General features: G+C 36.1%; 1 protein-coding gene across 2 annotated transcripts in view; it reads left to right on the forward strand.

The window, feature by feature from the left end:
* Positions 1-12,419, forward strand: part of SEPTIN7 (septin 7) — a 74,633-nt gene that overhangs the window by 18,543 nt on the left and 43,671 nt on the right. For both annotated transcript variants that reach the window (XM_060107568.1, XM_060107567.1), the window contains exon 3: positions 8,603-8,709. In XM_060107568.1, the coding sequence (XP_059963551.1) occupies positions 8,603-8,709 (107 nt within the window). The remainder of the gene's footprint in view (positions 1-8,602; positions 8,710-12,419) is intronic.

Consider the following 12,419-nt stretch of genomic DNA (forward strand, 5'->3'; position numbering starts at 1 on the left):
GGTGGGAATGTAAATTGATACAGCCACTATGGAGGCTCCTTAAAAAACTAAAAATAGAACTACCATATGATCCAGTAATCCCACTACTGGGCATATACCCAGAGAAAACCATAATTCAAAAAGACACATGCACCCCAATGTTCATTGCAGCACTGTTTACAATAGCCAGGTCATGGAAGCAACCTAAATGCCCATCGACAGACGAATGGATAAAGAAGTCGTGGTACATATATACAATGGAATATTACTCAGCCATAAAAAGGAACAAAATTGAGTCATTTGTTGAGACATGGATGGATCTAGAGACTGTCATACAGAGTGAAGTAAGTCAGAAAGAGAAAAACAAATATATATTAATGCATGTATGTGGAACCTAGAAAAATGGTACAGATGAACTGGTTTGCAGGGCAGAAGTTGAGACACAGATGTAGAGAACAAACATATGGACACCAAGGGGGGAAAACTGCAGTCGGGTGGGGATGGTGGTGTGCTGAATTGGGCGATTGGGATTGACATGTATACACTGATGTGTATAAAATTGATGACTAATAACCTGCAGTATAAACAAACAAATAAAAACAACTAATAAACTTTTTGGGGTTATTTGTATGGAAATATGTTAACAGAAATGTTTCAGACATTACATGACATTTCTAAAAATCTTATATGTTCTGGTATAATGTTATAAGTCATAATTCTAGTTATTACTTTAAAATGTATACCTCAGAAATCACTAAATTTCCTTGTCAACTGCATTATTATAAACTTTCATCAAATCTTTAACCGTGGTCATTTTTAAGTCTCCTGTCATTTACAGACAGTTCTGGGTGTACTCTGATGCTTTTGCAAAAATGTTCCTATAAAAGGGTTTCATCTTCAAGGAATTCATGGAAAAGACTCTGACAAGTACATGTTTCTGGTAACTGACTATACTGCTGAACTGAATGAATAAGCATTTTCAGAACTCTAATGGAAAAGTGCTAACAAAAGATCAAGATGAAAAAAAATTAATTATATCGGACTGAGTGAACTGATGAGGATGATTATAATTTTTGTGATTTTCTGTTTGAATAATTAAAAAAAGAAGCAATAGTGCAATGATGGGGCGAGGTCCTGGTTCCTCCTCAAGGAATATACACAGCAATACCTTTGAGTTCTTCTGTGGAACTAAGGCTCCCACCCAGGTGGAAGATGGTAACTTCAGGCTGAGCACAAGATTCCTGAAATGCCACCCTGTTACCTCACCACCAACCAATCAGAAGGAAGTCTGCACACAGTGGAAGATAATAAAGACCCTTGACCCCCTCCACTAATGAGTCTCCCTTTAAAAACATTCATGGTTGAGCAGAATCTTTGCAGTTGGTTTTTGGACACAAGTTGCCAGTCTCTTGCATAAAGCAACCTTTCCATTCCTACCAGCACTTGTCTCTCAAAAGTATTAGCTTTTGAGCAGTGAGCAGCCAAATTGAGTTCAGTAACATGGGGTCAGGATTCCACACACCACCAAGCAATTCTCGGACACCATCTGAGTTTCCTACAATCAACTCAATTCTGAAACTATCTACCTAGAGATAGCATCAGATTCTACAAGTTAAAGGCTCAGTCCTATAAGACTGCCCCCTTCCCCCAGTTGCCACTTCAGACACCAGTCACAAGTCCAGGTCTTTCTGACCCACCAGCTGTCAAATCAGAGCTTCCAATGACCCCTTCTTGAGTTTCCATACCAGGGAAGAGCTAAATCAGACTCCTTATTGGATCTGTTTCTTTGAGTTTAAACTTTGCTTTTTGTTGCTTTTGTTATTATAATCATACATAATGACCTGCCCTGGGACCCTGACCCTCTGTCTGAATGTTAAACCAAAGTGCCTTTGTTCAGGGAAACATCCTTGACCCTGTCTACCTGTGAATTGCTGCAGAAAAGAAGAAATGAACACATCTGCTCCCCGAGGCTGGCCATTCTAGGAGATATCTGCAAGGCTTATGGCCTTTTTACTTTACTTCCTCACCTCCTCCCCCTCTCTGTTCTATAAAAGAAGCTGGCATTCAGACCAAAATAATGTGGGTTCTGGGGGACCCTTGTCCGCCATCTTCTCGGTCTGCCGGCTTTTTGAATAAAGTCATTACTCCTTGCCTCAAAAAAAAAAAAAAAGAAAGAAAGAAAAGCAATACCGGTTTACAGTTCCAAGAGCCACTCTGAAGGTTGATGTATTTTCTTTAGGTTTAATTAAGCATAGGTTTTTCTCTGAACACCACTTTAGTCATATCCCTTAGGTTTTTGTATATATTACTCATTTTGTTTGTATTTGAGTAGTTTTTCAGATAAGAAGATTTGAGGGGAGATGCTGTTTTATGTCTAGGTGGGCAAATGGATTGTGTTATTTTGTTGTTAATTTATAATTTCACTGCATTGTAGTCAGAGAATATGATCTGTAGATTTCTGTGTTTTTCAGTACTGATTGATTTTCTTTATAGCCAAAACATGATCTCATTATGTAAGTGCTTCATAGGTATTTGAAAAATGTTTATTCTCTGGGTAGGAAGTTTTTTGAAAATCAGCCATATTAATTATTTAGATCATTTCCATTTTTTAATCACTTTATCAGTATCTGAGAGGCCTGTTTGCCTTTCACTGTATATGTTCTCTTAATTCCTCATTGTTTCTAAGTTTTTGTCTTATGGAATTTGTCCTTTTCATTTATGTTATCCAGTTTATTGACATACAGTTATTAATAGTACTCTCTTGTAATTTTTTTTATTTCTGTAAAATTGGGAGTAATATCCACACTTTCTGATTTTAGTAATTTGAATCTTCTCTTTCTTTTATTCTCAATCAGTCTAGCTAAAAGAGTTGTTAATTTTGTTGATCTATTCCAAGAGCTAACTTTTGGTTTGGTTGATTTTTCTCTGTTGTTTTTTGTTCTCCATTTTATTTGTCTCCTCTCTAACTTTAATATTTCCTTTCTTTTGCTGGTTTTGGGTTTAGTTCTTTATTTTTTAGTTCCTTATGTTGTAAAGTTAGATTGTTAATTTCAGATCCTCATTTTTATGTATGTGTTTACAGTTATAAATTTTTCTATTAGAAATGACTTTTCCATATCTCATAAGTTTTGGTATGTTGTGTTTTCATTTTCTTTTTTTTCATGGTATTTTCTAATTTACCTTGTGATTTCTTATTTGACCTGTTAGCTGTTTGAGTGTATTGTTTAATTTCCTTATACGTGTTAATTTTTTCATTTTCTTTCTGTTATTGATCTCGAGTCTCATTTCGTTGTGATAGGAAAAGATGATTTAAATCTTTTAAAGTTTATCAAGATGTACTTGGTTTTATGGTCAGTCTTGAAAAATACTCCCCGTGCACATGAGAAAAATGTGTATTTTGGTGTTATTGAATGGAGTATTTTGTCTGTTTGTTAGGTCCAGTTGGTTTATAGTGTTGTTCAAGTCCTCTGTTTTCTAATTTATCTTCTGTTTCTTCTATCCATTATTTAAAGTGGAGTATTGAATTCTCCAGTTATTATTGTAAAACTGTCTATTTTCCCCTTCAAAATTTTGTCAGTGTTTCCTTTATATATTTTAGGGCTCTGATGTTTGGTGTATATATGTTTATAATTCTGTAATAATATCCACTTCATGAATTGACCCTTTTTTGATAATAAATCCTAATTTGCATCTTGTAACAATTTTTACTTAAGTCTCTTTTGTCTGATACAAGTATAGCCATGTCACCTCTTGATTACTGCTTACATGGAATATCTTTTTTATCCTTTTACTTTCAACTTCTGTGTGTCCTTAGATCTAAGGTCTTTAGATCTTACAGATAGCATACAGTTGGATCAGGGTTTTTTTAGCCATTCTGGCAGTCTGTGCCTTTGATTAAGACGTTTAATCCATGTACATGTAAAGTAATTACTGGTAACAGAGAACTTCGTTTTGTCATTTTGTTGTTTTCTGTATGTCTTACAGCTTTTGAATCTAACATTTTCTCCTTTACTGCCTTCTTTTGTGTTTAGTTGATGTTTTGTAGCATCACGTTTTGATTCCCTTTCTCATTTCCTTATTTGTATATTCTGTAGATGCTTTCTTTGTAGTTATCATAGAGATTATATATAAAATCTTAAATTATAATAACCTAACTTGAATTTATACCAATTTAATTTTAATTACATATACAAACTACTCATATACAGCCCCCACATACTTTTTATTATTGATGTCACAAATTGTATCTTTGAACATTGTATACTCAATAACACAGACTTCTAATTATTTCTTTTTCATTCGTCTTTCAAGTCTTACAGAAAATGTAAAGTGGAGTTAGAAACCAAAATTACAATAATACCAGTTTTTATATTTGTCCATGTATTTACCTTTACTGGGGATCTTTATGTGGCTTTGAGTTATTGTCCAGGGTTCTTTCATTTCAACTGAAGGACTCCCTTCAGCATTCCTTGTGGAGGATGTGTAGTGATAATGAATTCCCTCAGTTTTTGTTTATCTGGAAATATCTTAATTTCTACCTCAGCTTTTCAGCACAATTTTGCCAGATATAGAATTCTCATTTGACAGTTGTATCATCACATTGTCTTCTGGTCTCCAAAGTTTCTATCTACTGAGAAATCAGCTGCTAATCTTATTGATGATACCTTCTATGTGATATGTTGCTTCTTCCTTGCTGCTTTCAAGATTCTCTTTTTGTCTTTGTTTTTTACCAGTTTGATCATGATATGTCTCAGTGTGAGTTCCTCGGTTTATCGTACTAGTTCAGTGAGATTCTTGGATTTGTAGATTCATGTATGTCATCAAATTGGGAAAAAATTTGGTCATTTTTTTTTCCTTTAAATAATCTATTTGACCCTTTTCCCTTTTTCCTTCTAAAGCTCTCATACTGTATATAATAGTTCAATAAATGGTGTCCCACATAGATCCCTTAGGCTGTGTTTTTCTTCATTCTTTTTTCTCCTTAGACTCAATAATTTTAATTGTCCTGTCTTCCAAGTGTGCTGATTCTTTTTGTTTGTTTGTTTGTTTTTGTTTTTTGTTTTTTTATTTTGCGGTATGTGGGCCTCTCACTGTTGTGGCTTCCCCCACTGCAGAGCACAGACTCCAGACGCGCAGGCCCAGCAGCCATGGCTCATGGGCCCAGCCGCTCCGTGGCATGTGGGATCCTCCTGGACCGGGGCACGAACCCACGTCCCCTGCATCGGCAGGCAGACTCCCAACCACTGCACCACCAGGGAAGCCCTGCTGATTCTTTTTTAGACATGCTCAATTGCTTTTGAACCTCTCTAGTGAATTTTTTCAATTGTGTGTTTCAGCTCCAGAATTTTTGTTTTTTTGTTTTGTTTTGGTTTGGTTTTTTTACACAATTGCTATTTCTTTGTTAAATTCTGGTTTTGTTCTTACATCATTTTCCTGATTTCTATCAATTGTTCATTGTTTTCTTTAGCTCTTTGGACATATTTAAGACAGCTATTTTGTTTAGTTTATTATTATTATTTTTTTGCTATTTAAATGTATTTACTTATTTATTTGGCTGCACCAGGTCTTTAGTTGTGGTATGTGGGCTCTTAGTTGCGGCATGCGGGATCTAGTTCCCTGACCAGGGATTGAACCTGGGCCGCCTGCATTGGGAGCGCAGAGTCTTAACCGCTGGACCACCAGGGAAGTCCCTAAATTTATTTATTTTTATTTATTTTTAAAAAAATTTTATTGGAGTATAGTTGATTTACAATGTTGTGTTAGTTTCAGATGTACAGCAAAGTGAATCAGTTATACATATATCCACTCTTTTTTAGATTCTTTTCCCATATAGGCCATTACAGAGTATTGAGTAAAGTTCCCTGAGCTATACAGTAGGTCCTTATTAGTTATGTATTTTATATATAGTAGTGTATATATGTAAATCCCAATCTTCTGATTTATCCCCCTGACCCCCGTAACCATAAGTTTGTTTTCTACTTTGTTTCTACAAAACTCTTATCTCTGTTTTGTAAATAAATTCATTTGTACCCCCCTGTTTTTTTAGATTCCACATATAAGAGATATGATGTTTGTCTTTCTCTGAGACAGCTATTTTAAAGTCCTCATCTAGCAAGTCCACTATCTATGCTGCTTCAGGGATGGTTTCTGGGATTTTGTTTTGTTCCTTTTTATGGGCTATGTTTTCTGTTTCTTTGAATGCCTTGTGATTTGTTGTTGTTGTTGTTGAAAAATATGCATTTGAAAAAACTTACCCTGCCCTGTCTTTGCAGACTTGGTCATATGTCGGGGCAGATGTCTGATGATTAGCTGGGCATGCTCTGAGCCTAGAGATCCAGGCTAAAGTGAAAGTTTAATGCCTTTTCACAACTTTTCTGAGCATGTTTATTGCTTGAGCCTGTATGTGACTTTCTCAGTTTCCCCTGCATACATGGTTTATTTTGAATGTCTTAATTCTCCAAGGAGTTTTACCTCAGTGTCTCCTCAGGGCCTTAGGTGGTCTGTTGTGTCTCTCCACCCATAATTTTTTGCTCCAGGCATCTGTAGTCCTCCTGCACTTTAACCAGTGATGCCCAGTGCTTCTCCAACCTGAAATCCCAGTTAGGCAACACTAATCCTTCTGACAGCCCCAAAGAGGTTAGAATGTTTTATCTGAGTAAAGTCTGCTCTGTTCCTTCTCATTTGAGGGAATGACACTGAAAACTCAGCCTCTGTGCACTGGTGCCAAATTGAATCTTGGAGACAGAGTTATGGGTGAAGTAGAAAGTAATAGCTTTATTGCTTTGCCAAGCAAAGGGGGATACAGCGGGCTTGTGCCTCGAAAACTGTGTGTCCTAACCCAGGAGGATTTGGTGAGGAGTTTTATAGCAATGGTTCAAGGGCAGGGTTGCTTCTAAATGAAAATATTGTAGATACTTCTGATTATCCCCAAGTACTTGGGTTTTATTCTAGTCTTTCCTCCTTTATTCAAGGTTTAAGAGTTTAGAAAGAAGCAGGTATGGGAACCTATAACTTATTTTCCCTTGACTTAGAAATTTCTACGTCTAGAAAAAAGGGTATCCGCCCTCATTCAAAAGGAGTAAGCCCAGACCACCTACAATGGTTCTTACCTTTCTTTGTTTTAAAATTTTTATTTATTTATTTATTTATTTATGGCTGCGTTGGGTCTTCATTGCTGCATGTGGGCTTTCTCTAGTTGCAGCGGGCGGGGGCTACTCTTCATTGCAGAGCACGGGCTCTAGGCTCATGGGCTTCAGTGGTTGTGGCACATGGCCTCAGTAGTTGTGGCTCACAGGCTCTAGAGCACAGGCTCAGTAGTTGTGGCACGTGGGCTTAATTGCTCCGCGGCATGTGGGATCTTCCCGGGCCAGGGAATCAAACCTGTGTCCCCTGCATTGGCAGGTGGATTCTTAACCACTGTGCCACCAAGGAAGTCACCTGGTTCTTACCTTTCTTGAGAGCCAATATCAAAAGAACTCAACCTAGAAATAGAAATAGTAAGGTTAGTATTGTGATATCAGTTATTTAGGCTAAAGATGCCTATTAAACTCACTGAACTATTAACAATAACTAGATTCTTTAACCTGGTGCCATATTAATTGATAATTATTATATGACTTTTAATCTATTTTAACTCTGTATTATGTATATCCTGAAGCTGTTTATATTTTAGTAAAAAAAATCTGTACATTTGGTATGGTGTACTAGACTTGACATGAAGGGTCAGAGAAGAGTATGTGAATCTTAGTGCAAATCGTGTCTTACCTCTCTCCTTTCCTACTTCAGGCAGGAACATTTTTATAAAAAGTAATTACCCATGATTTTTTGGAGTCTGGTTTATAGAGAAGTACCCTTTATACTTAAGCTGATTGGTATATGGGTAAATTGGAAGTATTTTTTTGTGCTTCACTTTTGTACTAAGATGCATTGTGATTAATTTTTCTTTTTATCAGCAGATTTCTACTTTTTATAGCTGCATGATTTGTTTCCTTGGTCATTCATTGTCTGTAATAAACGTTTATACTTCTTTTATTTTTTATTTCACTGAAGCAGCAATATATAATCCAACTGGGATGTTTCCTTCATGACTAACTTTCATCTCTAGGAATACATTACTGTTAAAAATGGTGACTACAGATACATTACTTTTAACGAACACAGGTGGTAGAATTATAAAGGTAAAAATCCTTGGAAACATGAGTCTAATTTGATAGATAAGAAAATGAGGGGGCTTCCCTGGTGGCGCAGTGGTTGAGAGTCTGCCTGCCTATGCAGGGGACACGGGTTTGTGCCCCTGTCCAGGAAGATCCCACATGCCGCGGAGCGGCTGGGCCCGTGAGCCATGGCCGCTGAGCCTGCGCGTTTGAAGCCTGTGCTCCGCAATGGGAGAGGCCACAACAGTGAGAGGCCAGCGTACCGCAAAAAAAAAAGAAAAGAAAAGAAAAGAAAATGAGGGCAAAGAATTTATTCTAATAGAGAGTCTTTATAGTATAATTTCTAATGTCACTTCCTTGTCCCACTAAGAAGTACTTGCATAAAAGCAAGTTTGATTGTAGCATTGGTTGAATATTTAAGCTTGATAAGGTAACTGAGTTTAACAGATTTCCACCTCTGTTTCTTTTAGGTGAATCTGGACTGGGAAAGTCAACATTAATCAACTCATTATTCCTCACAGATTTGTATTCTCCAGAGTATCCAGGTCCTTCCCATAGAATAAAAAAGACTGTACAGGTATGTATATTGTTAACTGATGATAAAGTGGGGTAATGTTAACAGATACAAAACACATTCTATAACTTGTATTATATTTCCATAGAGGTAGATTTCAAGTTTGGCCTTAGCCAATGTAAAGTGGTAAACATGGTTACTGATAAAAAAGAGAGATTGATTTATTGAGAGAAGTGCAGGTAATTAGAGAAATTTTCTTGATTAGAACCTTAAAATTTGTCTTGAGGACCCTCCTAGAGAGTATACTGGGATGTAGTAACAGCTGGAGTTATGCTGCATTATGGTAGCTACTTGCTATATGTAGTAGCTATTTAAGTTTGCATGAGTTAAAAGTCAATAAAACTAAAAATGCACTTTCTCAGTTGCACCAGTCACATTTCAAATGCTCAGTAGTCATATGTGGCAAGTGGCTACCATTTGGGGCAGCACAGATATGTTTCCACCATTGCAGAAAATTCTGTTGGACAGCGTAGAGAAAACATGATTCGTGTGGAAGCCATTATTATTTAAATACAGTGTTCTGTATTAATGAGTGGCATGATACCACATGATAGTTGAATGGCAATAGCAATTTGTTAAGGCTTATAAGCTATGTGTGGTCTCATTTAGTACTTCTCGATCTTTAATGTATATTCAGATCACCTGGGGAGCTTGTTAAATTTAGTTCCTGTTCTGGTAGGTCTGAGGTGGGCTGAGATTCAATATTTCTAACAAAATCCAAGGTGATGCTCATGTTACTGGCCCATATAGTGAAGTGCTAGACTCTCTAGCTCTGCATTGTCCAGTACAGTAGCTGGTAGCCACATGTGGCTGTTGAGCTCTTAAAATGTCTATAGTCCAAATTGAGATGTTATGCAAGTATAAAATACACCCCAGATTTTGAAGACTTAGTTTGTAAAAAAGAATGTTATTTCATTAATAAATTTTTTTATTGATTACATTTTGCAGTAATGATAATTGGTTATATTGGGTTAAATAAAATACATTAATTTTACCTGTTACTACTTTCTAAAGTGGCTACTGAAAATTTTAAAATTATGTGGCTCACATTACATTTTTGTTGGGCAGCACCACTCTAAACTATTGATTGAAAAAATTGTTGATGGATTGATGCAGTAATACACAGCACAGAAGCAGAAGAGAAGTGGAGTAAACAGTTCTGGCAGTAGCATGTTTTATTGAGGAGGTGACTCTGGAGCTGGATATTTTATTTCACCTTTTTAAAGTTTTCTCTGTTTTAGGACTTAAAAAAATTTTTTTTTAATTTATTTATTTTATTTATTTTTGGCTGCATTGGGTCTTTGTTGCTGCACGTGGGCTTTCTCTAATTGTGGCACGCGGGCTCAGTAGTTGCGGCTTGCGGGCCCTAGAGCACACGCTCAGTAGTTGTGGTGCGCAGGCTTAGTTGCTCCATGGCATGTGGGATCTTCCTGGACCAGGGCTCGAACCCGTGTCCCCTGCATTGGCAGGTGGATTCTTAACCACTGTGCCACCAGGGATGCCCAGGAATTTAAAAAATATCCTTCATGGAGCTTGAGATTTCAAATTACCTACAAATATGTGTTCTGTTGATAAAAACTTGATACTGTACTTCATTGCTTATTTTGTGATGTATTGAATATTTTAACCCTAAGCAAGAAGATATACTTTTAGCTTTCTTAATTTAAGTATTTAAATCCAGGATTAGTGACTAGGTATGTAGAAGTGTTAAGGGAACACCACAGTGTAGATTCCTAAATTCAGGAATATTTACTGTAAAATATCTGTTAAATATTGATGGTCACATATTTACCAGTGGTGTTCTTGGTGATTAGTGCTGGTGAGGAAATTTTCTGAGTCCTCTTTGTAGTTTTAGCACATAGCATAATGCGAGGTCTAGGTTAATAATAAAACAACACTCCGTGAGTCATTAACATCTTCCAGATACTATTCCAAACACTTTAGATGAATTTACTTATTTAATTCTTTCAGTAACTTTATGAGGTAAGTGGTATTCTTATCCCCATTTTACAGATGTGGAAATTGAGGCACAGAGATGGTGATATGCCAAGATCATGTAGTTAGAGTACCAGAACTAGGATACAAATCTAAGCACTCTGGTTTAGTCTGTAGTGTATCAACTGTACTATCCCTATACTGTAGATATTTAATAAGTGTTAGTTTAACAGATTAACCATTTCTTAATAAGTGGATTAGCTTTTCTTTATTTTTTAATAATGTTTGGTCCAACAAGTTGTCAGTTTCCTTTGATTTATATTGCCTTTTCCTTTAAAAACCTTACATATGGAGATAGTTTTCCCAGTTAGGCAATTTAGACAAAATGAAGACAAAATGATTTGATCAGTGAAGTCATCACTTCATAGTTATGTAATATATGAAAGTTTAGTTTAAAAAAAAATCCAGAAAATTAGGTTATAAGGCTGATCTATCTGATGCTGGCTAGTAAGGAATACTTAATAAGAGAAGTGGTTTTTTGTTTGTTTTATTTTTAAAATATCAAATGGTGCACACGTAATGTTTGCTGTTGCTTATTAGATTTGAATTTTTAAGCTGGACTCTGGAGGGTATTGACTGACTGTAGGACTAGGCTTGAAATTCCAGTAAACTGCTTGGTGGATGATGGAAGCCAATTAACTCATAAAAGTTTTGTACCTTACCATGTTTTATTTTACTTTGTTTAATAAAGGCAAATGGACAGTATTTCTAGCTCTCTTGATTCACCCAATGCAGTGATTTTTGCTAGTGCCTGAACAGGTGAAAGTATTGGCACATGCAATCTAAGGAATTCTTCACATAGAAATCTAGTTTAACATGCTCTGCAACAAAGTATTTGCTCAAACAGTGAGAGATTGTTTTACTCCCCCTCCCCCCAACCTAGTTCTTACACTTGTCCACTTTTGGCTTATTCTGCTCTGACCAAACCAACCTCCTTGCTGTTCTTTGAACAGGCTAATCCTACTTCCACCGCAGGGGCCTTCCACTTCTGTTTCTCGCTTGCTTCATAATTTTCATCAGTTCTCTGCTTAAAAGTTGCTTTCTTAAGGAGGCCTCTCCTGACCACCCTATAAACTTCTAATTCCCACCCCAGGCTCCAAATGTGTAAGCTCTATAGGGGTAGGAACTTCACTTTATTCACTGCTGCAAGCTAAGTTCCTAGAACTGCATCTGTTATACGTTAACATCCCGTATTTGTTGAATGACTGAACAAACAAGTTTTAAAAATTTATAAGACTTAGTGTTTAGTTGGGATATTTCAGACTTTGAGGGTCTTTGAAGTTCTGTTTATCTTTCTTTGGGTCTGTGAGGTTTTATAAAACACTATCATAGATTAAGTGGAATAATTTAAAATTTGAGAATCTTTTGAAATTTTAAATTTGATTATCTTTATTGAAGTTTTGTTGATTATTTTTATTTTGTCTTGAGCAAAATTTTTTTAATTTAATTTTTAAATTGATGTGTAATTTGTGTACTAAAAGGGCACAAATTTAAGCATAGAACTTGATGAGTTTTTATATATGTATTCATATATCCAGTTAACCACACCCAGATTAAGATATAGTATGTTTCTAGGACCCTGGAAGACTTCCTTATGCCTCCTCTCACTCAGTATTATACCCACCCCCAAATTAAACACCTTTCTGACTTCTATCTCCATAGATTAATTTTGTCTGTTCTTGAACTTCATTTAGATGTATTCCTGTCTGATTTCTTTC

The sequence above is a fragment of the Mesoplodon densirostris genome, chromosome 9 (genome assembly GCF_025265405.1).
Source record: "Mesoplodon densirostris isolate mMesDen1 chromosome 9, mMesDen1 primary haplotype, whole genome shotgun sequence".
NCBI lineage: Eukaryota > Metazoa > Chordata > Mammalia > Artiodactyla > Ziphiidae > Mesoplodon > Mesoplodon densirostris.